Source organism: Anabrus simplex, chromosome 1, assembly GCF_040414725.1.
Source record: "Anabrus simplex isolate iqAnaSimp1 chromosome 1, ASM4041472v1, whole genome shotgun sequence".
Classification (NCBI taxonomy): domain Eukaryota; kingdom Metazoa; phylum Arthropoda; class Insecta; order Orthoptera; family Tettigoniidae; genus Anabrus; species Anabrus simplex.
Window position 1 is genome coordinate 398,089,540 of NC_090265.1, and position 24,509 is coordinate 398,114,048.

At 40.9% G+C, this 24,509-nt stretch overlaps 1 protein-coding gene across 3 annotated transcripts in view; it reads left to right on the forward strand.

Moving 5' to 3' along the window:
• Positions 1-24,509, forward strand: part of LOC136856844 (ubiquitin carboxyl-terminal hydrolase 2) — a 434,922-nt gene that overhangs the window by 239,577 nt on the left and 170,836 nt on the right. For all 3 annotated transcript variants that reach the window (XM_067135022.2, XM_067135020.2, XM_067135019.2), the window contains exon 3: positions 464-896. In XM_067135022.2, the coding sequence (XP_066991123.1) occupies positions 464-896 (433 nt within the window). The remainder of the gene's footprint in view (positions 1-463; positions 897-24,509) is intronic.

Below are 24,509 nucleotides of genomic sequence, written 5' to 3' on the forward strand. Positions count from 1 at the left end.
CATTGAATGCTTGTTTGTGAGAAAGGTAAACAAAAGAAACTTAAACTTAACGTTGTGTTTAAACTGTTTGTTAGTCTATCTAAGTTAGTCTTGCAAAGTATTAGCGTGTAATGATGTTTTTCAATTATCTGAAATATTTTATAAAATAACGGTTGATTTATTAAACGTTGCTTGAGACAAAAGTTGCTTGCTTTTTGTGTGTGTGTAAAATCAGATTGTGATAATAATGGTGTTTCAAATTTAAAATTTAAGCTTTCACTAAATAAAATGTAACTAATGGCATATTTTCCTCCTCAAGTAAAGAAACATTTACCATAAGCTGTTTTCTTGAAAACTTGTTGCTTTCGAAATGCAGCTGGAAGTAAAAAAGAGCACTCTGTATACGCATGTCTGATATTTGTTATGGGAATATTTTTCTGCTAGGAAAAGAGATGCAGCTATTTTTTCTCTTTCTTTTTTTCAGAACATCGTCCGTACCATCGTACTCGCGTACAAGCTCGTTATCTGATGACTCCGGACGTTTCACGTCGTCTTCTCGCGACCGTAGCGAGAGCCGTGAGACGTCCTCTGCCTCTGCAGCCAGCTCGACTACTCCATCGTCCACTCTTGGACGTCGGTACAACTCGGCATCAACGATCAGTGTTGGTTTATCCGCAGCTGAGCTGTACAACAAGTATTCACCGTCCAATTACGTTAGTGACATTGGCAGGCCACCGGCAGCATCTTCAACCACTAGCAGTTACTCGCGCCGATCGGGTTCCACAACGCAGCCCGCGGAGACTAAGGTCTCTACAACGAACAGCCGACTCTCTGGGTCACGAGGTGCTGTCGGAGGTTGCTTCACTGCCGCCGTCACTCCCTCCACAGAGCGCCGTAGTCGTGCTTCTGTCAATGAGGTAATTTCACATTTCAACAGTAACGCCTCGGCTAGTAATAATAACAATAACACATCCGACTCTGAGTCGTCCTCGTCATCTGGCGACGAGGATGGTCCGGGGTATAGCAGGAATCCCGGTAACAATGACGATAATGGTAACAATGGAGAAGAAGAGCCGCAGAGGACCGTTGCGGAGAGACGACGACGATTTGATGGCAGCGAAAGCGGTGGTGTAGACGGCAGCAGCAACAGCACGGCCTTGCACACCACCAGCAGCGGCCGACAGCATGGAGGCGGCAGCAGGAGGCGGCGCGAAGATACTGTGCCTCGCGCCTCTCCGTCGCCCGTCCCTATTCGCAAGGTTTTCAACAACACTGGTGCACTGTCGTCCGACGACGAAGACGAGGAAGAAGAGGAGACTAGCAAGAAATCTGACGATAGCGGTGAGGAGGAGTCGTCAGAAGACGAGGAGGGCAGCAAGGTTATGTCGGCCACTAGAAGGACCCGTGCGGGGGTTGCTGGGGGCGCCAGTGCTGCTACAGATTCCAGCGGTTCAAGTATTGCCGGGGCCTCTCGCTACGGCCGCTCACAAGCCACTGCACAGTTGTCTCCCAAGACCAAGTCTCGGCAGTACCACCCGGTAAGTACTTGTTACCCTTTTAATTTCCTTTTTATCCTTATTCCCTTCTGCAGGTGATGTTTCATTCGAATATTTCTTGACATGTAAAAAAAAAAAAAAAAAAAAAAAAAAAATCAGTTCGTATTACATTCCAAGCTGTATCAGATGTACTTGATGTAACGATAGAGCATGTTGCTCGAAATTTTCATTTATTCTGAGTCAATATTTTCGCCGTGAAGTTGAGATGTTTAGTATGTATTCGAGCAGTAATTAGCAAGGAAGGCCTTCGAACAGCGGGATGATTGGCACTGGCTTCTTACCAAGGCGGTCGTGGTTCGAATACCTGTCAGTGCAGTTTGAATTCTTGAAATGAAATATCATGTCTCTGTGGATCAGATTCCACTAAAATTGCAAGCTTGCTGGCCGTGTATAATACGCACACAGGTGTTGACACGTATATTTTTAAGTACTTACGAATATTGTGTGAAAATTTTAGACTGGTCTCTTAGGTCTTTCCTATTACACTATTCTTGCTCAATTTTTATTCTCTTTTAATTATTACACCTGGAGACTTATAGGAGCAGTAAGGTTCAACTAAGCGAGTAAACATTATCAACATGAAGAAACTTTTTTTTTTTTTACAAGTTGCTTTACGTCGCACCGACACAGATAGGTCTTATGGTGACTATGGGACAGAAAGGGCTAGGGGTGTGAAAGAAGCAGCTGTGGCCTTAATTGAGGTACAGCCGCAGCATTTGCCTGGTGTGAAAATGGTAAACCACCTTCAGGGCTGCCGGCAGTGGGGTTCGAACAACTCTCCATTCATTTGTTGTAGCTCCTTCATGCAAATCGGAATCAAATAAGACTTACGATACTATATTCCAACCGATTGCCTTTAGTGCATCCTCAGTATATCAATTTCAGCCGCTTTCCTAGCTTTCAACCCCGGGCCCTCTGAACCGAAGGCCAGTGTGCTGACCATTCAGCCAATTAACCGGGCATTAGTCATCTCCTCTATCTGGTCATGATCTTTACGTCTAACTATGTTTACATACTGCTGGCTGAACTTCTGTCTTCTATAAATCGTCACATACACGCACACATTCAGTAATGATTATTGGAACCTGTTTCCGCCTTAAAGTACCTATACATACCCTTCCACTTTTCACTGAAATTCATATAACTGCGAATTATGCTTGTATCATGTTATTCTTAGTTGATATTTTTTTGTTTTGCTAAATTCACATTCTTAGTAGGTTTCTTCAATCTCTCAACAACAACCATTCCTAACTCTGTTTTCTTTCTAACCTGCACCTTCTGAAACTTGTTATTTCTCTGTTATAATATAGTGGGGTCTTTATCGTTTCTTACCTACTTTAGAGATTCATACCTCTGTTTTTACACTCCTCAGCTATTGCTTTAAACCCACCCTACAGACTGTTAACATTTTTTATTTACTAGCTGTATTACCCGGTGCTGTGCGGGTACTCTGTTTGAATGTTCACTTTTAGGATTTGTTTCACCTGTTAATTATGTGTGAAGCGATTTTTTGTAGATTCCTTTATTGTGATCATTTATATTTTACGAATAATTTTGTACTTTGGATTATTATTGTGTGTTCAGTGCAACAAATTTTGTTTCGCGTTACTTAAAATTTGACCTTGTGGCAGCCCGCATTGCCTGGGAAGTAGTTGATCCTTTTATTTAAATAATAAAAATTAGTTATGGCTGTATGTGTTGGCGCGATGTGCCATAGATACGTTATACACGATTCCAACTGTCACTGAGACTGTTACCAATCAGCATAGGAATCCTGAGTGTCACAATTCATCTCAGTGACTCCGAAAACTAGTCACCCCCACTTGTAGGGTTGCTAGGGGTGTTCAGTCCCACAGTATTTTTCTAGTCAGTACGTGTGATATACCAAGTTTGGTTGAGAGCTGTTCTTGAACGTACAAAGTGTATCCGTGATGTTACAAAGTTTCAGGGACGATGGAGGACAGTAAATCGATCAATTTGAGAAGAACCGTATTCCGGAAAAGATCGAGTCGAAAGTTCTACTCATTTAAGTCCGTTTACCTGCACAAGTTTTACAAGCTGCTCCATTTAAAACAAATGTTCGAAATAGCGTCCCCCTGCGTCACTGTAGGCATGGCTTCATCGCACAAAGTTCTGTCGTACCCATTCGAATATCCCGGTGTCGTTTGAACAGCATAGCAGGCAAGGGATACTCTTAAGTCTCGACAGGTGTTTCATACACACGGCTTTTCACATGGCCCCGGCACATTAAAGAACTACTGCGGGACGAAATTTCGACACCCCGGTGTCTGTTAAGAACGGACGGACGTTAAACAATTTGGATTATGAATAACTTTCGACTCGAATGTTTCCGGACTACGGTTCCTTATCTCAAATTGATCCATTTGCCGTCCTCCATTATCACTGAAAGTTTGTAACATCATAGATCCACCTGTATACACATACATACATCCACAATCTCGGTCATTTTGGGCATATACTTTTTCAGCCCTTCTCACCACCATGCCGACGGAGGCTGTATTTCGACTTCAACGGCATCCGGAGTGTCGCTATTCATCTCAGCAACCCCGAGAACTATGGATTTCACGCTAATATTGGTAGTTTTCGATTATTTTTAGGCCTACATGCCACCCCCTCCTCGCTTCCACCCCTAGCAGTGCTAGAGGTATCATAACCCCAACAGTATTTTTTTCCCAGGGAGGTCATATGTGTACCAAGTCTGCTCAAGAGATATGCCGGAATATACTGTACCAGTACATACATCTATTTGGACGTTTTCTTTTTCACCCCTTCCCCCCCCCCCATGCCGATGGTGGCTGAACTTGGACTGAGCTACCCCTAAAACTATGGATTCGACCCTATTTTCCATTTTTGTTACATGTCACCTCCTCCCTACTCCCACCTGTAGGGGTGCTAAAGATGTCTTACCCCCCACAGTATTTTCTTTCTTTCAGGTAGTTATTTATGTACCAAGTTCTGTTGAAATCGGTCCAGTGGAATAGGAGGTGATGTTATACATACATACATACATACATACATACATACATACATACATACATACATACATACAGACCGAGCTCGATAGCTGCAGTCGCTTAAGTGCTGCCAGTATCCAGTATTCGGGAGATAGTAGGTTCGAACCCCACTGTCGGCAGCCCTGAAAATGGTTTTCCGTGTTTTCCCATTTTCACATCAGGCAAATGCTGGGGCTGTACCTTAATTAGGCCACGGCCGTTTCCTTCCCACTCCTAGCCCTTCCCTGTCCCATCGTCGCCATAAGACCTATCTGTGTTGGTGCGACGTAAAGCAAAAAAAAAAAACATACATACATACATACATACATACATACATACATACATACATACCGTATGCGCACCCTTTAGCGATACATGGACACCCTAGTGCTGAATAGGTCGACCTCGGGTATCTTCGAGATTCGTATTGACAACCTTTGAAACACGAACTATGAATCGCTTATGAATCGCCGTGTGACATCTGGCGTACACTTTACGTACTAGTACTGTTGTTTACACAGCAAAGCCAAACTATAGAATTCATGCTGGGAACAAGATTCGCATCGCGAAATGTTATATAAAGTGTGTATGACATAGTTGTTGGCTTAAGATAATAAAGGTTTGGAAAATTCGTATCGGTCGATCATATTATCGATTCAGTTCAGATTTCATTTTCATTCAGTTGGCAGTATTACCGGAACCGTGAGAGTTCCCTACGTACTCCACCTCCCCGTACAAAGAAATATCGCTAAAAGGTGCGCGGACTATACTTTTCTTTACATTAAGATTTTCCACTGATTACTTTCTAAACTCCGTTATTCTGTTTTTGTTATCTATATGATACGGCTTAATAGTCCTACCCTTACAATTTTCCTTTCTATCACATTTATTTTTAACTATGACTGAAACATCTTCGTGATCATTTATACCATGTTATCACATCTGTTTCTCTGTGGACCTAATCTGGTTTTATCTGCACAACGTCTAGAATTCTATTCTTGTTGGTTCCATAACTTTCTGATTCAGATGTCGTTCCCATATTAATTATATTATCCATCCCCTTGGCTGAACGGTGAGCGCACTGGTCTTCGGTTCAGAGGGCCCCGGATTCGGTTTCCGGCCGGGCCGAGGTAACTGGTATGGTTAATTTTTTTGTCGATTGGGTTAATTTTTTTGTCGATTGGAAGCTTTGCTGAAGCCGTGTAATCAAAGGTTGTTTTACAGCGACCAATTTCTGTTACAGACTTAAGAGATGCGTCATATAAGACTCAGACAAGGTGAAAGTGGAAGATCTGACCTCTGTCAAAGGTCAACTGCTACTTTTTTTGTTTCTATTAGTGTAAAGTGTCTGCTAAAAGACACTAGGGCATACTCGAATAACATTGCATTTAATTCTATCCTTTCATTAATTTACATTGAGAAATCAACATTTCTTGAGATGTGTTAATCGGACGGTGTAGAATAACCGTGTGTAGGTCTTGCTGCTCTAACATTGCCGCACTAGAACATCATCTCTATGAGTGTGATGGGAAGTGAAGGTCGCTAACTTTCCTGCATGGACACTTCTTGTGAGTTGCGCCGAGGGGCTTTGATATATGGAACTTCCAAGAAGAATGGCTCATTTCCGGCTTGTGTGCTGATCGCATCCATGGGGTAGGGGAGGCAGATGTATTCAGATCCTCTACTTGGCCTACCTTTAACTCGGAACTCTTGGTTTCTCATTCCAGTTCCAAAATGTTCTGGAAATGCCACTTATTTTGTAATCTTGGTTACAAATATCTACGAGTGTACAGACACCAGATTTCACCGATTTTTATATATGGATCTCACTTGCACACTAAGTACACGAGGTTGATGCGTACAAAACACTTAATCACTGGCTGAGTGATAGTTAAAGGACTTCAGCTGAGCCTGGTAGTGTTTCTAAAAAAGTGGTAGTTCTTAATTTCCTGCTTCCTTCGGTGCACGGCATGGAGGAGACTACTTGTGAACCTTGTTTCGTCATTTTATGTTTTACCAAGTGTGTGTGTCATTATGGTGTCAGCTCGAATTCTGGTGAGATGGAAAGTCACATCTGTGTGCTTCTGATTTATCTTCAATATGACTAGTGGGGTATGATGGACATTTTGACAGCGAACAGTTCTTAATCCACGGGGGAAAAAGAATTGGTAGGAATGATAATTAATATTTATAGTACGTTTGGTAGCATCCTGCTTTAGACTTGGTACAGACCAGCTCCGAACGTTTGAAGCAAACCTCGGACTTACGTCAGAAATAGCCCCACTTCCATTTGACAGGCGAGGAGCACCTTTGAAACAACTTGGTGAACGAAATGGAATTTGATGGAAGCTATCACTGTTAATGGGGCTTATGGAAGAATGAAAGTAGAGTTGACTGAGTCAGCTAGGAGGATACGTTTGGATGTGTTAATGATTCGGATAAGGGGATATAACGAGGAAGAGATAGAAAATCAAATAAAACGTGCTTTTATCAGGGATGGAAAGAGTTTGGGGTAGGACTGATCAGGAATACTATTGAATGCAACATAGTTTCTGCTAGGCACGTAGATGAGCTAATGATGTGGATAGATTTAGCAGATGGAAGTGTAGGACGAGAATAGACTGTGTATTCACCATGTGAGGGCTCAGATGACGTTGAAGCACTGAGTGCCATCGTAGTCAGGGTCAACACTAAGGACAGGGTAGTGCTAATGGACGATTTCAATGCGAAAGTTGGATATAGAACTGAAGTATATGAGAAGGAATAGGAATGGGAAGCATTTCTTGGAGTTCTGTGCTAGTATGGAATTAGCATAACGCTATTCACCGCTACACATGGGAGGGTAGGGGCACCAGATCCATAATAGACTATATCATAACAGACTTTGAATTCAGGAAATCTGTTAGGAATGTGTGGGTATTCCGGGGATTTTTTGATAATACAGACACTAACTTATCTGTTGAACTAAGTATCCGTAGGCCTAGGATAGAGAAAGCAAAATCTGTCTGCAGACAAATAAGGGCAAAAAATCTCCAAGACGAAGAAATTACACAAAAGTACATGGATATGAATGGAATAGAACACTCCCATCCCCTAGTTCGGGATCATCTGAAACTGGGGAGAAAGCATTAATTTATTGCAATTCATTTGATACATGCATTCAATTAACCTTCTTACAATTATTTGACTATTACTGCATTAAATATTATACTTAAGGCTAATAACATTTATATTTATTCCATAAATTATCATCCTGTTTTTCTTTTCTTTTAATTTTCTTTTTTCCTAGATGTAGTACAGTTCTGCATATTGTAGGATAGACATATAGCCTACCCTTCATTCTTTTAGTGCTTTTCATTTCCTTTTGCCACATATTATTAAAATTAAAAAGCTATTTTCCTGGTGTAATCGATTCTTTGTTTAATAATTTCACAATTGTAAAGAATGTTTTCTCTCTATTTTTGATTTATATTCATCATCTAGATATTCAGCTAAGTGCATCTGTTCCCCTGCATACTGAAAATAGATGCGCCTCTTCCATTATTTCTCCACAAAATAAGCAATTTTCGTTATGTTTTTATCTCTTTGACCCTTATTTTTATATATCCCTGTTAACTAACACACCACTATTCTTAGTTCTCTATTTGAAATCCTTTGTTTCCTTATTGACGTATTCGGATAATTTCACAGAATTCCGATAATGTTCTTTTAGTTCTACATTCAACCATAGTCATCTGCTTTACAATATCCTTCACTTTAATCGTTACTTTCTTGCTGATTTTTGTCTTTATTCTGACTCTCTTTACCACGGTAGTCTCCCATTCCTATTCTGATAAGCATCCTTTCCACTTTCGTTAGCCAATAATATTTAAATATAGGAACAGGATGGGTGGCATATACCGTAGGAGTGCTGAAGTAGAAACAGAAAGAGAATGCCTAGATAAAACTGTGTAAAGATGGGGGGAAAGGCGAACATATTGGTGGAATGACGAAGCGAGAGCAGCTTATGAACGTAAAAGGAGGAGTATCAGAAATGGCTCCGAACAAGACTGATGCAGACAGGGAATGAATATGTAGATGAAAGAAACAGCGAAACAAATGATTGTTGAATCCAAGGAGAAATGGGGAGATTTCGGTAATAACCTGCAAAGGCTGTCAAGCGACAGGGGAAACCTTTCAGGACAGTAACAAATCTTAGAAAGGGAGGGAAATAGGAAATTAATGGTGTTTTGGATAAATTAGGTGAACTCATAGATTCCAAGGAATCACTGGACATGAGGAAGGAATATTTTGAAAATCTTCTCAACGTTAAAGGAAATCTTGCTTGCGAACAACCAAGCTCATTGGGGGAGAATAATGTCATTGAAATTACGCTTGAGGAAGTGGAAAGGATGGTATATAAACTCTATTGTCTTAAAGCAGCAGGAATATATGAAATTAAACCTGAAATGCTGAAATATAGTGGGAAGGCAGGGATGAAATGGCTTCATAGAGAAATAAAATTAGCGTGGAATATAATAAGGTACCTTCTGACTGGTACATATCTATAAGTAAGGGTGCGATCAATGGTTGAGAAAGTTGTTCATACTCTATATGGATCTACTTAAAGATATAAACTGGTAGGGAGGGATTTAGCTAGATAGAAATATATCGGGTCAGTTTGGCCTATGCCAACGACTTGGTCTTAATGGCAGACTATTTCTCTCCCTTTCTAAGATTTCTGAAAGTCTAATATCTTGAAACTTGGAGAAGATTGCAATGAGCATGATATGAACATCAGCCTTTCCAAGACTAAAGTGATGTCAGGGAAGAAACCTGAGAGAATTGAATGTCAGGTTGGGAATACACAACTGGAACGGATGGTTCATTTAATGTATTTTAGGATGCGTATTCTTCCAGCAGTTTTTTAAGTTCGTGTATTCTGTAACAATATACGCAGTTATAAACGAAATATGTTTCTATTGAATATCTATTTAAAAAAGCAATTACTATTGCCAATATGTACATATGTCAAATGCCTCCGGTGCTGTGTGAACTCTTATGTCCGTGTGTATGCAGTATACACACTCAATTCATAAAAACCAGAACGCCTTGAAAGACTAGAGATAGGAAGTTCATATTCACAGGACATGTGTATTAGTATGTTCTAAAGAAATGATTAGCATTGGAACCATGCCGGTCCTGAGGTTCAAGGTCCACGTCGATATCTCGGCGCACCACCACCGTCTGGTAAAATGTGCTTGCGGCTCTCGTCGCTATAAACCGAAGGTGATGGATCAGTGTGACTTTTTTTGGCATTCGGGTCGAAGCCCACTCGGCCTGTGAATTATGTAAGGATGGGATTTGTAGGAACCTGTTTGTTTGTTTGTTTATTTGTTTATTTATTTTTTATTTATTTATTTAAAGACCCATGATGATATCCAGTTGTACACGTGAGTAGACCTTGGATCAGAAGGGGATAGGAGAGTTGTAGTTCTGCTAGGGTAAGATCGATGCTAGGTGAAGGTCTTAGATTCGCAGTCCAGTGTCAGAAAGAAATGCATATAACTCGAAGCAAGCAGATTGGTCACTTTTGTGGAGAATTGACGAATGTATAGATAAATTTTGTAGTAGGCAAGCAGTGCGAACAGAGTGGTGTGGACATCCAAAGAATATGTGATTAAGATCTGCAACTGTACCAGCTGAACATGAACAGAAGGGAGATCGTAGTACTTGGATTTTGTGCAGGTGCTGAGGGAAACAACCATGATGAAAGTTTATTTTTGCGATTGCTCTGATGAATTGGCGCGAATAGCGACACTTATCGTGCCAAAGTACGTTCGGAATATCTGGATGAATAGTGGTATAGTTTTTCCACGTTGTCGGGAGGTATCATGCCACTCGTTGTTCCACGCCGTCAGTTGCCGTCGACGAAGCAAGGAGGTGTAATTCGATGTTGGAACTGTAGTATATGCCTGTTGGCCTTCATTGGCAGCTGATAGTGGTGCTTTGTCTGCTAGCTCATTGCCTGGGATTCCTACATGGGCTTTAACCCACACAAATGAAACTTTCTTCCCCTGTGTCTCAAGTCGATGTACCACTGCAGTAATGTCGTGTTCGAGAATCAAGGATGTTGTCGTGAGTTAATGGTTTGTAGACTCTGCAGTGCTGACTTGGAATCGGACAACACCACAATCAACCGCTCAGGAAGATTTGCAGCGTATTCGAGGGCCCCCAAAATGACTGTAAGCTCAGCCGTAAATATCGATGCTGTCGGAGGTAGCTTGAATTTGCTAGAGTTGCCTGATTGAACATCCATATAGGCACTACCCACTGTATTACAGTCCTTTGATCCATCTGTGTAGATATTTAGGGCGTGTGGCCATTTTACCAGGTAACGTTTCAAGCTGACATCGTTGCAGTTCACAGTGATCTCAAATGTTTCTAGTCGTATATTCAGGTCCTTAATCGTGGTTTGAAAAAAAATAACTGGGATGGGTATCTGTAGTGCTTATAATACGTCTGCAATCACTGAGATTGGTAAATTTATCCACTAGGATCGGTTGACATTCTTTCTCCAGTAGCGTGAAGTCAATACTAGAGTGGTCAGCTTGGATATCTTGTGGAGTGTTGGAGAGTTCCTGTATTGAAACAGCTTGAAAATATATTTCCCCGCTAGATACTGCCTTCGTAGACGGAGAGGAGGTTCAATTGTTTCAACTAGCAGAGCATTTGTAAGTATTGACTGCATTGCTCCTATGCAGAATCTAAGGGCCTTATACTGACAGTTGTCTAGTTTCGTTAACAATGTTTTGGAGGCCGTAGCAAAGCATCATCTTCCATAATCCAGGAGAGGTCGAATCAAGGATATGTACAAAAGCAGCGCAATTTTCGGGTCACAACCCAACCAAGAGCCGCATTTACGGAGGTTGTGATGAATGTGTGGAGACCATGTCAAGTCATGATCGATGAGAAGTCCTAGATAAGGCATCACCACCTTGTAGTGAAATAAATAGATACCCAAATCGAGAGTCTCCAGAGGGGGTCTCGAATGTCGAGTGTAGGTAGAGACTGCTGATTTTCCTGCTGATATCGTTAAGCCATGGGTATGAAGCCAAGGAGTGAATGTCCTCATGGCAACCGTCATCTGTTCTTAACACTTGTCCAAGGATTTAGCTTCTGTATAAATGCAAATATCATCGGCATACTGAAGAACTTGTGGCTCAGGAGAAAAGATAGATGTGTGATCTGCTGTGTAAAACGGAGCCAAGGTAGAGCCTTTTGGAAGACCTTGAGATGTCATTCGAGGACCAGTTGTCATGCCATTGTGAAACATGATGAGATGTGAGGTTTCCAGTAAAGTGTTCTGGGAGATGTAGGAAGCGTAAGTTGTCTTCTAAGACCGGGATAGCCGGGCTGAGTGGCTCAGACGGTTAAGGCGCTGGCCTTCTACCCCAGCTTGACAGGTTCGATCTTGGCTCAGTCCGGTGGTATTTGAAGGTGCTCAAATACGACAGCCTCGTGTCGGTAGATTTACCGGCACGTAAAAGAACTCCTACGGGACTAAATTCCGGCACCTCGGTGTCTCCGAAGACCGTAAAAGTAGTTAGTGGGACGTAAAGCAAATAACATTATTTATTACTATTAAGACCGGGATAAGCACGCTATCATACGCAGAAGACAGATCAGTGTACAATGCTACAACGTGATTGTTATTGCTCAGACCAAGTTGGATGTCTGTAATTAGATGTACAAGTGTATATTGTACCTTTCCCACGTCGAAAACCCATTTGGTGGGGTGGTAGCAGGTGAATGCAACATGTATGGCTACACCCCAGGACCCCATCCGCTCCTTATACGCGTCGATGCCATGTCTCATGGAACAAGTTATCAGTACCCATGGAGGACCCAGTGCCTACTAGGAAACAGGACACGTGCTAAACCTAGGTGACTGAAATGTTAATCGTTTCTGCAGACCATACAAATGAACATGACCTGTGAATATGAACTTCCTATCTCTAGCCTTTCAAGTTGTTCTGTTTTTATGAACATGAGTGTATTACATGTTTGGCGTTCGCATATTTTCAGGAAATTCAAATTTTTTAAAAAAGTTGTCATGACTTCTGAATCAACCCTAGTATATAGTACAGTAAGTTGTTTAAAAGTAGTGAAGACTGCCGTTTCAGTTACATCTATGCAATGTTGCAGTATTTATTAATACATACTGTTACCGAGTGTGAGGATCTTTCGGACCTTAGACGAAACATTAACCTTTCTGAAACACTTTGATCTCACATTAGACACTGTTATTATTATTAGCGTATGGTAACGTACACAAAACAATACAAAGATTAAATATAAATGAACAGTAAGCACAAACCATTATATACACAATTATAAGATATACACATAACATTGAAAACAATCATGCAAGCAAATGGTTCAAAGATTTAGATCTAAATTCTCTAGCCATTGTATGGCCTCAGCAGAAGCCACCACAAAGTCCTGGCTAGATCCAGTGAATGCCCTTCCAATGCATTCGGTGACGATATGGTCGATAGTCTGTTTAACTGCACCACAGTCACAGGCTGGGGAAGATCTCATACCCCATTTAAACATCATTGAACCACATCTCCCGTGGTTAGTACGGACTCTGTTGAGGGCTACCCATGTCTTGCGGGGCAAATCAAAGCCAGCTGGAAGATTCTTATAATTGAACAATGCCCGCCATTGAGTCGGAGCTACGCTGTTCCACTCTTGTTGCCAATCTGCTTTTGGATTGAAATCCCTCCTAACAAGTTCCTGTGCTGTTTGAATAGGAGGAGATCTTGATTTGAGGCGGCTGAATTTGACGTTAGCATCTTCATGGATGGGGTGATCAGGATTGGTTAATATCTTGCTGTATTCTCTAAACAAGTTGTTCAATCTTCTAATTCTAGGAGGTTCTATGTGGCTGAGCACTGGCAACCAGAAAAGAGGAGTAGATTTTACTGTGCCACATATGACACGCATTGTTTCATTCAGGACCGTGTCCACCTTTTTAGCATGAGAGCTGTTGATCCATACGGAAGAACAGTACTCAGCTGTGGAAAGCACCAGCGCCATAACTGAAGTACGCAAAGTATATGCAGAGGCTCCACATGTGGAGCCAGCAAGTTTGTGAATAATGTTGTTGCGTGACCTTAATTTGGCTGCTAGGTTGGTTAGATGTTTCCTGTATGATAGCGTTCGGTCGAGAGTAACTCCAAGATATTTGGGGTTGGCATTGTGAGGGAGAAGACTTCCATTAAGTGACACTTTCAAGGTGATATTCGCTTGCCGGTTATTTAAATGGAAGAAGCAGGTTTCCGTTTTACTAGGGCTTGGTTTCAAGCACCACGTTTTGAAGTATGTGCACAAAACATCCAGATCTGCATTTAAAGTTCTCTCTATCACATTAGCATCCACATGCTGACTAATTATTGCCAGATCGTCGGCATAAGCAAACTGACGAGAGCTCGTGACAGGTATGTCTGCAATATACAAGTTAAACAGTAATGGAGAGAGAACAGATCCTTGAGGTAAACCATTGTTAAGTACCTTTATTTTGCTGTGATTTGTATGCATGACTACCTGGATAATTCTTTCTGTTTGAGAGCATATTGTTAATCAGACGCGACATTTGACTGCACTTTGTCAGTTTAAAGAACTTATACACAATACCTTCTCTCCACACTGTATCATATGCAGCTGTTAGATCAATAAACACTGCACCACTCTTTAATTGCTTTTCAAAACCTGTCTCAATATGTGTTGTCAGTGCAAGCACCTGATCTTCACAACTACGTTGAGGTCTAAAACCAGCCTGTTCGATTGGAATGATTTTAAAAATTAGAGGACTTATTCTATTGTAGATAAGCCGTTCCAAGAGCTTAAAGCAGACACTCATTAAGGCAATTGGTCTATAGCTTTCGACAGAATCCGTAGGTTTACAAGGTTTTAAGATAGGTAGTATCTTAGTTCGTTTAAACTCTGAAGGGAGTTGACTTGTTCGGAGCGTGTTTGAGAAAAACTGCACTAGCCAGTTCCTTACATTTTTTCCACAGTGCTTCAAAAATGCTGGGTGTATACCATCAAAATCCGGGCATTTTCCATTTTTCAATTCATTTAAGGCAAGCAAAAGCTCTTGCTCAGTAAAAGGAGCAGAAATGTTGGAAGAAGTAGTGTACTCCTTTTTCAAACGAAACAGTTCGTTTTTTATATACCTTTTGTGTAATTTGTCTGGCTTGGATTTGGACAAACTGGCAATGCGACTGGCAATATGATTAGGTGAAACCTCTGGTTTCAGCTGGGGACTGTGAGGTATTCTTCCCAGCTTCTTTAGAAGGCTCCAAGCTTTTCTACTTGAGTGTCTGAAGTCCAATGTATCTATGGTCTCCTTCCATCTGCTTCGTCTAGCTTCATCTAGTTTATGAAGGAGCTCGTCAGCTACATCTTTTTCACCACTCTCCTGGAAATCCTCACAAAGTACTTCACAAGCCTCATCCCACCCTGGAATAAAGTCCTTTCTCACTCCACGGGGAATATGTCTTTTAGCGCATGTTAGAGTAGCTTTCACAAACCTAGAGTAGTTACTAACTTCAGGAGGAATCCATCGTATGGTTCTGTCAAGATCAGCTGAATAGCTCTCCCAACTAGCTTTACTAAAGTTCCAACGAGGGAGTGGAGAAGATCTTATAATAGGAATCTGCATTCCAGTTTCCAGAAGGACAGGTCGATGTTGACTATGTGGAAAGTTCATAAGAACTTTACGAAACACAGGTAAGCTGGATCCCTGACAATCACATGAAGCAAAGCACAAGTCAGGATTGGTTTCTGAGTCCCATCTTCCTGACTTGAATGTACGTTTGTCTTTTGGATTGAAAATCAGTTGCATGTTACGAAGCTCTGCCCACTCTATAAGTTTTTCTCCACACTGGTCACTATATCTATAACCCCACAGAGTATGATGACTATTGAAATCACCCACATAGATGGGTGAGAGATTGTTTGAAGAACACTGTTAGGCCACTGAATTCCTGGAGGTTTATAAATATTTATGATTGATACATCATTAACCTTTGTAGTGATGTTGAAAATGCCTGCATCAGAATTAGCTGAGACTAAATAAGAGCAGGCGATGGAATTTCGAACAAAGGTTGCAGTTCCATAAGACTGATGATAAGTAGCTCCCAGTAACTTATATCCAGGAATGTTTCCTCTTGAACGAAGCTGAGATGGATCAGAGGCATGAGTTTTCTGAATGCATATTACATCAACATTATTTTCCAATGCCAGTTTGGAAAGGTAGTCACTTTTAGATCTACTTATTCCTTCGATGTTGATTTGAAGGACTCTCAGAAGAGTTCCCAAGGGCTTTGTAGATTGGCTCTGAAAAGAGCTAGTATCATTCGTTTTGTGTACCATTAGCCAGGAGATCACAAGTGATAGTCTGGCAACCAAAAGCTGACGTTCAGTTCAGTACTGGCAACACAGTTACCTGTACCTATCCAGGGGTACCACGGGGAGGAATCAGTATCACCCCCACATTAGCCACTGATCTCGTCATTCGCTTTATGGGTGAGTTTATGCAGAATTCCAAATTTCAAATATATAGTTACTCAGGGAACATGTGCACTCATTTTGATGTGGATATTTCTCTGTCGGTATTTTTTTCCTTCCAAATCCTTTAACTGAAGTTCGATACGATATTTATCTTTTTCATTTAATATAATTCATTTAAAATAATTTCATTTAATATATACGGTTTGGTCTGCTCACCACACAGAAAGGACCGGTAATCTGATTTTTTTAAAAATTAGCTACTTCCAATGCGTATCGGCAGGTAACATTTTTAAGCAGGATTTCTGTTTTTAAAGAACAATGCAATTAAAAATAGAGTAACAGTGTCTCGACGTAACGAACTCGACTATTCTCGTATCGTATAATGAATAAGACGTAATCTAATACGATCATTTTAGCAAATAGCTACCCGAAACAGATGGTTACCTCATCTTCCTAACTACTTATAAACAGTGATGTCGATCTACAGCCGTTATGAAGTTTCTCAGCTACGAACTTGTGCGACTGTGCTATACCGGTACATGTGTGGAGGTCGTAAATCGAAAGTAATCGGAACACACAATTGTTTAGAATTCCATGAATATAATGTTGAGGTCGGGGCCGTTTTACTGATAATACTTATCGTGAGATTAGATTAATAATTGTATGGTGCTGTGAACGTTGTCATATTGACACGTGCAGTGCAGCAGTTGTGTGAGATCATTCTTTTTCTCCAGAACCTACATTGTGTCTTATCGCAAATTAATAGCGTGATCAGTGTAATCAAGAGGGCTCATGCATGGGCTCCCTTACGGAAGTGTTTATTGTAGTTTTGATTAAAAACTCTATACCAAGCAAGAGAATGAAGATCCTGGCACGTTCGAGAAATCAGAGGGACTCTTCAGATTCTGATGTAAGCGCACTTGTCTTCTTGGCCATGAAATCACCACTTCTCATGTTCCTAGATTATATTTTATTCTCCTTTAGGGGATGTATTTTTGAAGCAAATCCAATATTTATGAATGTGCTAGTAACGTCTGATCCACGAATTAACTATATAGTTCACAATAATATATGATAATTTTAGTTTACTTAGGAACCTAATTAAAATCATCATGTACAGTTTATCTGTCTTTTTATGAACTTGTAGATTTCTTTTGGTAACTCCAAAGATTTTATGTGGATTCCTAATTCTTTAGGGCCAATATGCAAATCGTGGTCTATCTTACAGAATTTTAGCGCGAGGCTGTTTCTAAGGACGATATTAGTCTTTTTATGTCGTAAGTACCAGTTTAGATAACTCTAAACGTCGTCATTCCTTACGGAAGAGAATATTTTATTTGAAATTATTATTGGTGAATTCTGTTGCTATTATTTTCTTCAATTCGCTAGTGCAGTTACTGCGAGGCCGTCTATCCTGAATAGTGTGTTCATTGTTGTCGGTGTTTGGGATATTGGGGCTATCCCGAATAAGAAGTTTTGCGTAAAAGCTGTTTGATAATAATCCGAGCCTCTGTATTATTTTTGGTGACACGTGTTAATAACACTATTTGGGTCAAGGTTCGGGTTATATTCCTTGGAATTGGGTACCATGTCTAGCGTGTTCCTGAGTAGGCGAGTACGAGATAAGACCATAAGTTGATTTAAGGGTACACACACTGACTTCCTTGGGCCTGTGGCTGGAGAACGTAGAGTTACGGCTTTTCGGAGAATGAGTACGAGTAGGACCATGAAAGGTAGGAACTTTAAAGACTTTTTAGGCCTCCTAACCTAATGCAGTTCCATTGAAGAGGGAAAGGAGTAAGAGCTGACCATAAGACGTCGGAGGAAAGTAGACAGTAAGGGTCTAGAACTAGAAGCATTGTCCGACTCCACTAAGTAATAGTTGTCACACTAAAAGATTGATACATTTTAAGGCCGGGATTATTTAAAAACGGAATTTGAAATACCTGCTGGAGCCCGATAAAAGACTTCAAGTAGTTAATGAAAAGTCATCTTGAGGTGTTGACATCGAATCCAATTCGTTCTTACGTTTATCCTGAGTGACTGACATTTTTGAGTTTAATTATTCTGTTCTTCGAAAGTACACGTAGTTCTCCTGCGATGATAACCAACGTGCCGGTTATTGCAGCCAGTGAGTAAGGAGAGTTGTGAACCTGAAGTGGTCCTGATATGGGATAGAGACCTGTGACCTTGAATCAGGCTTCCTTCGTCATTTGATATTTTCAAGTCCTTATTTAAGAGTTACAGAGCCATACAACTTGTGAATGTTGAGCATGAACTGTATACTGGTGTGCGATGTACATAGCAACTACTGTAATTAGGCTCCGTATGTCTCATGTCGTATGCCATTTCGGCATTCGCCTGGAGTTGAAATAGAAATTTACGGGAAACACTTCTAGGACAGCCGACAGTGAGGTTTAAGCTAATTTATTTTCACAGTTATTCTCAAAATGCTGAATACATCCTCTTGTAAATGCTCAAGCCACAGTAAAATTCGTGCCAGAGCTAGAAATCGAAACCAGGTCAGTCAGGCGAAGACTTGCTATGCTAATTCTACAGTGGCATCCGGAATTTTAGGAGAGGTGTTTGATGCATTTGAACCACTATTTCCTCTCTCCTGTTAGATCGTATTTCTCAGTAGTCGATATAAAAATTGCTAACATTAGCAGCTTGTGACCTTAAAGGTTTTACCTACTCTATCGGATACAATCCTTCAAGCTATATAAGGCGTCTGGTTCTAAGTCTGCAACAGTTGTCATTGCTTTCATTATTTCGAAGTATTTCAACATTATATTTTCCGAATTACCAGACTACAGTGTCTACTTCCTAGCAGTAGTGTAGCCAGGATCAGCCAATAGTAAGGGGGTTATAGTTACAAAATTCTGATAGAATATAATGAAGGTGCTTATGCGTGTGTGGTGCGCGCATGCATGATTGTCATTATAACGGCACTGATACAAGTGAATTATGTTGATATTCAGACTGCAGTACCGATACACTACAAAATCTTACATTAAAATACAGAGAAAGAACAATATGTTCAAGGTGAATAGTTTTACAACGAAGGGTATCTTCAGATTACAATCTATAATACAACTTTCGAAGCTTCTGAAAATAGATTCAAGAGATATGTGGTTTGACAATTATGTGTCTGTGAATATTCAAAAGAGCATCCCATTAAGTCTACTTTCACTTGTTTATCAGTTTCTGTTTATTTTATTTTGTAAACATTCCATGGGTGTGGGGGTTTATGACCCCCAGTAACCCCTCGTTGGCTACACCCCTGCCTTCTAGGTAAACACGATTTTGAGTACTTTATTTTAGCGTACCGATATACAGACACCGCACCTCTGGACCCCTGTACACAGATGATGTGGTACTTGCCGCAAGAAACACGCCTCGAATTCCATCACTATGCGCAAACTTGAACGGATAGACTGACTGAGAGTAGACTGCGTCTCAACATCCAGAAGACTGAATGCCTAGAATGTGGTTCCCAAACAAGTGGTGCCATCCCCTGTGGGTGGGGGACGCAGACGAAAAGTACACCCACGGTATCCCCTGCCTGTCGTAAGAGGCAACTGAAAGGGGCGACCGAGGGATGATCGAATTAGAACCATGAGACTACTTGCAATTAGTACCATCGCGTACGGAACACCACGGGTCGATTTTACTTGCGCGTAGTACCACTATGTTAGGTACACAATAGTACAATAGGTTTGTGAGTAGTAGCGACAGTGTGTGCTTCCGGCTGGGTTTTACAGTAGGCCTACCTGCGATTAGTACCACTATATGAGCGACACCATGGGTCTGGCTTGCCTATGATTAGCACCAACTGTGTGAGGAACACCAGTTTGTGAGTAGTAGCGACAGTGTGTGCTTCCGACTGGGTTTTACAGTACGCCTACCTGTGATTAGTACCACTATATGAGCGACACCATGGGTCTTCCTTGCCTATGATTAATACCAACTATGTGAGGAACACCACGGGATAGTACGAGTCCCTGTGGTTAGTACACCTATGTGAGAAACACCATAGTCTGTATTACATGTGTGCATTACATTACCTGTGAGTAGTACTATAACGTGTGGAATACTGCGAGTCTACGCTACTTTTGATTAGTACCGCAACGTGACAAATACCACGGTTCTACTTTCCTAGCGATAAGTACCATTATGAGGGGTCGATGACCTGGATTTTGGGCCCCTTTAGACTACAAGCATCATCGATTCAGTATTGTGCTTTAGAAGCAGTCCCTTGGTTCAGTAATACTATTGTTTAACGCAAGTTTCTGGAAATGTGGGGCATTGCGGGTCGGATCCACTGATTGTTTTAAATTCATATCCATCCATTCATTCTTCGTCCTCACGTTTGGAATTCTGGTCAGTGGAGGATTTTGGACTTTCATATTGTCATTACATTCGTCTCATTTCGTACCATTAGGGGCCGATGATCTAGATGTTAGGCCCTTTAAACAACAAGCATAATCATCAAACCAGTGGTACCATCAGAATATTAACGACCACGATCTGCAGAAAACCATGCATTTTAAATATACCCCAAACTGCGATGCCACTTCTGATACCCGGGCGATAGTAAATGCAGCTTGACGCAAGTGGAGACAAGTTACCGGAGTCCTCTGCGATAAAAAAAAAAAAAAAAAAAAAAAAGGCCTCAGCATCTAAAAACAAAAAATTACAGCACCGTGGTACGCCAGCAACCATTTATGTATGGGGCAGAATGTCGTCCAGTAACGAAGAAACATGAGCAGGCTCTTCATACCATGGACATGAAGATACTTCGGTGGACTTTTGGACCGAATCATGAGAACTACTAACGTTCGACAAAAATTTGGCATTGCTCCTTTTGTGAAAAAGGTAAGGGAAGCTCTTCTCCGCTCGTACGGTAATGTAATGAAAAGGCAGGCCTACTCAGTTGTATAAAGATGCTCCCCAATTAGACCCGGGTGGTTCGGATACCACGTGAAAATATATGTTCAGGCTGCTGTAAAAATATCGTCAGCAGTCGTTAACTCACTACAGTGAAGTATTCTTATTCCATTAGGAGTCACTCAGCCAACTACTCCACGGTATCGTGCGATATCTAGTAATAACGCTGAACACACACACAAGGTAGAGGCTGGGATTCGAACCTTAGCTACCGAGCTCGATAGCTGCAGTCGCTTAAGTGCGGCAGTATCCAGTAATCGGGAGATAGTGGGTTCGAACCCCACTGTCGGCAGCCCTGAAGATGGTTTTCCGTGGTTTCCCATTTTCACACCAAGAAAATGCTGGGGCTGTACCTTAATTAAGACCACGGCCGCTCCCTTCCCATTCCTAGGCCTTTCCTATCCCATCGTCGCCATATCTGTGTCGGTGCGACGTAAAGCAAATAGCGAACCTTAGCTTAAAAGTACAATATCTAATATTGTTCATCCGTTTTACTGGCTGAGCTATTATTCCGGTGGTCAGCCCGTCGATAAATAGGCATAGCCTACTTCCATTAAAACACAGCTATCCTCGTTATCTGTCTATTGCCTTCAATTACAGCAATCAAAGACAAGGCCATTTATGTTATGCTTAAAGTAACAAGGACTAATATGTTCTGTGCATTAAACCTCAAAACAATGTGCCTAATTAAGCGGAAGTAGATAATAACAAAAATAAAAATAAATAATGCGCCTTCGCTATTTGTACCTTCCTATCTAGGCTGTTAATGTACCAAATAATCGTACATCCTGCTATACAGAGAAATGAATTAGGGAACTAGGATAACTGTTCCCCATTAATATTGTTGGTGTATTCCAAAAACCGACTGTTCTGACGAGTTGTTCTACTCAGCGATTAAAAAGGAAATTGTAGTGAGCACTGGGTGGATTTAAACCACTATCGCCTATATACATCGTCTCTACCGTGTAAGCTACTTTTGTACATCCTAGTATCAGAAAAGGTCGCATAATCTCCACTTAGCGATGCGGTATGTTATTAACGGGTTTATCGAAAGATAGCTGCTCCTTTATCAATTTCTTGCGCTATTTGTTGTTTTGCGTTTATCTAGAAATAGGATGTCAGTGATGTCTACAAACCAGATACTATGAATGATACGTGTATTGGCCAAGACTATACGGATTTACCCTGTTTGGTGGGTCTCTATTGTGGCGGATTCTTCGATTTTAGCTACCGGCCAAGTTTTCGAGGTTGAGCATACATACATGCATAGTCTAGAAAAAAGCCTAAAACTCCACAGATGTTAAGAGTATACCTCAACAGTGGCAAATAAAACAGACTAACTCGATGAAATATTTGGGGATATGAATCGATACGATCAAGTAGTTGTGGAGAGCAAATAGCTGAAAAGCCTGCGAAACTTATACACACCTTGTGTAGGTTAGCAATATGAATTGGTCATTGCGTTACGACGTGAGGGTATCTTGATCACATTCGAGTCGTTTGACTCGTTAAACTCAATCTCATGAAATTTTTCACTGTCGCAACAGAGGTATCATGAAAAGTGATACAGTTATATTATTTCCAGACAGTGGTAGTTAAAATTCGATGCAAAGCATTTCTTTCTCAAGGGCGAGACGTCAATAAGAGGTAAAAGTAGCAGCTTTCACAAAAGAAAAAAATATTACTATGTAACTTTTTTGATGATGATAATAAATAAAATTACTCAATAAAATTAATAAGCATAATTAACCGAAATGTCCGTAGTATGGGCGCCAGAGTTCACCAGAATGGATCCCTCGAATTTAGATAAGAGCATGATAAACTTTATATCCCAGGGCGTGTACATAATGCTGCGTACTGGTACATCTGCTGCAGGCCTTACCTAACCTCCTGAAAACGACTAATTAGGTAGGAACTGCACCTAGGTTCATCAATAACACTGGTTCTAAAATAGCTAACTATATTCTTAACAAATTCCGTGCATGAGCACCTCATCAACATACAACATTATACATATAATACACACATAAAATATTGCTGGAAGACTCCATATTTACAACAACAACAACAACAACAATAATAATGAAAATCGTGGGAAAACGAAAGCGAGAACTAAGCTACCATTTGTAGATAGTCCGTCGAACAATGTACATGTATGAAGATAAATACCCTTCACTGTCTCTATATCAATTCGGCTTACCGATTCTCATAATCGGCAGTTATCACATCACACAGATACTGTACCTTATACTACTGTGTTCACATATTTTAACACTTGTTGTAAAGATATATACACACGTCTGTCGATCCTCAACATAAATTTATGGAAAGTCTGAGATAGCTTTCACCAACATATAATGCTAGGCCGCCACAAGTGCTACCATACTTAATGCGCAAGCACTCTTCCACAATCATCCACTTTCCACGAACATAAGACTACGCTCCACGAACGTTTGAAGTCCAGTCCATTGCAGCCGTGTCACTCCAGTACCGTGTATCAGCACTACTTCCTTCCCGTACAGTGCGTCAGTTGTAGTTGTAGTTGTAGTTATCTTCCTTCTCGTCCCTTTACCTTCACCTTTATAATCACCCTTACAATGTTTTTTTGTTCCTGGTTGCCGCCGTATGATCAACCTTTATAGACATCAACATCCCCCTCCTCTCAGATGATACGTCTGGATTGGTGCTTGCCCACCAATCATGAGTGATCTCTAGTCAAGACCAAGCCCTGAACTACTTCTTCCCCCCAAGACAATAACAAGCTCTGGGGTATATTCCATGAGTCACCAAATTTTCCTAATACAACAACAAGCTCATCTCATCAGGCTGGGATATATACATAACTCATGAATTTCCCGACACAAGTACATCACAACAAACACTGGGGTAGCCATATGACTCATTCAGATTACCAGAGTTATTAAAGCAATGTTTTCCCACTCGTGCAAAACAAATTACTCATACCTACATATGTGGATATCTTCCAGCTTACCAATATAAATGGCAAAATATACAAATGAAATACTGATAATAATAACTCTAACTTCTACATATAATTCTGGGGTGTGATATATGTACTATCACAACTACAGCTCCCCAGATAAGACAAGGTTTAAATTAATTATTTAAAAAGGAACGTGGTTCCCAACAATCTCCAGAGAAACCGTCTCCCCCAGAAATCAAACGCCAGTGAAGCGAAGCTGGCAATAAAAGAACAAATATGGAACACAAGGAGGTTCAAAGGAGTTGCCATAGTTACGGAAGCAAATAAACATGAGACAAATGAAACAAGTAGAATTGAGAGTAAGATCCCGAAACGGGCTAATAAATTGGCTGAGCAAGCCACGAACAATAGTAAGATAAAATAACAATAATAATGATTAAAGCAACATCCATAAGGCACTGAAAAATAATACAGATCCGATAATCACACAACGCCTACACACAA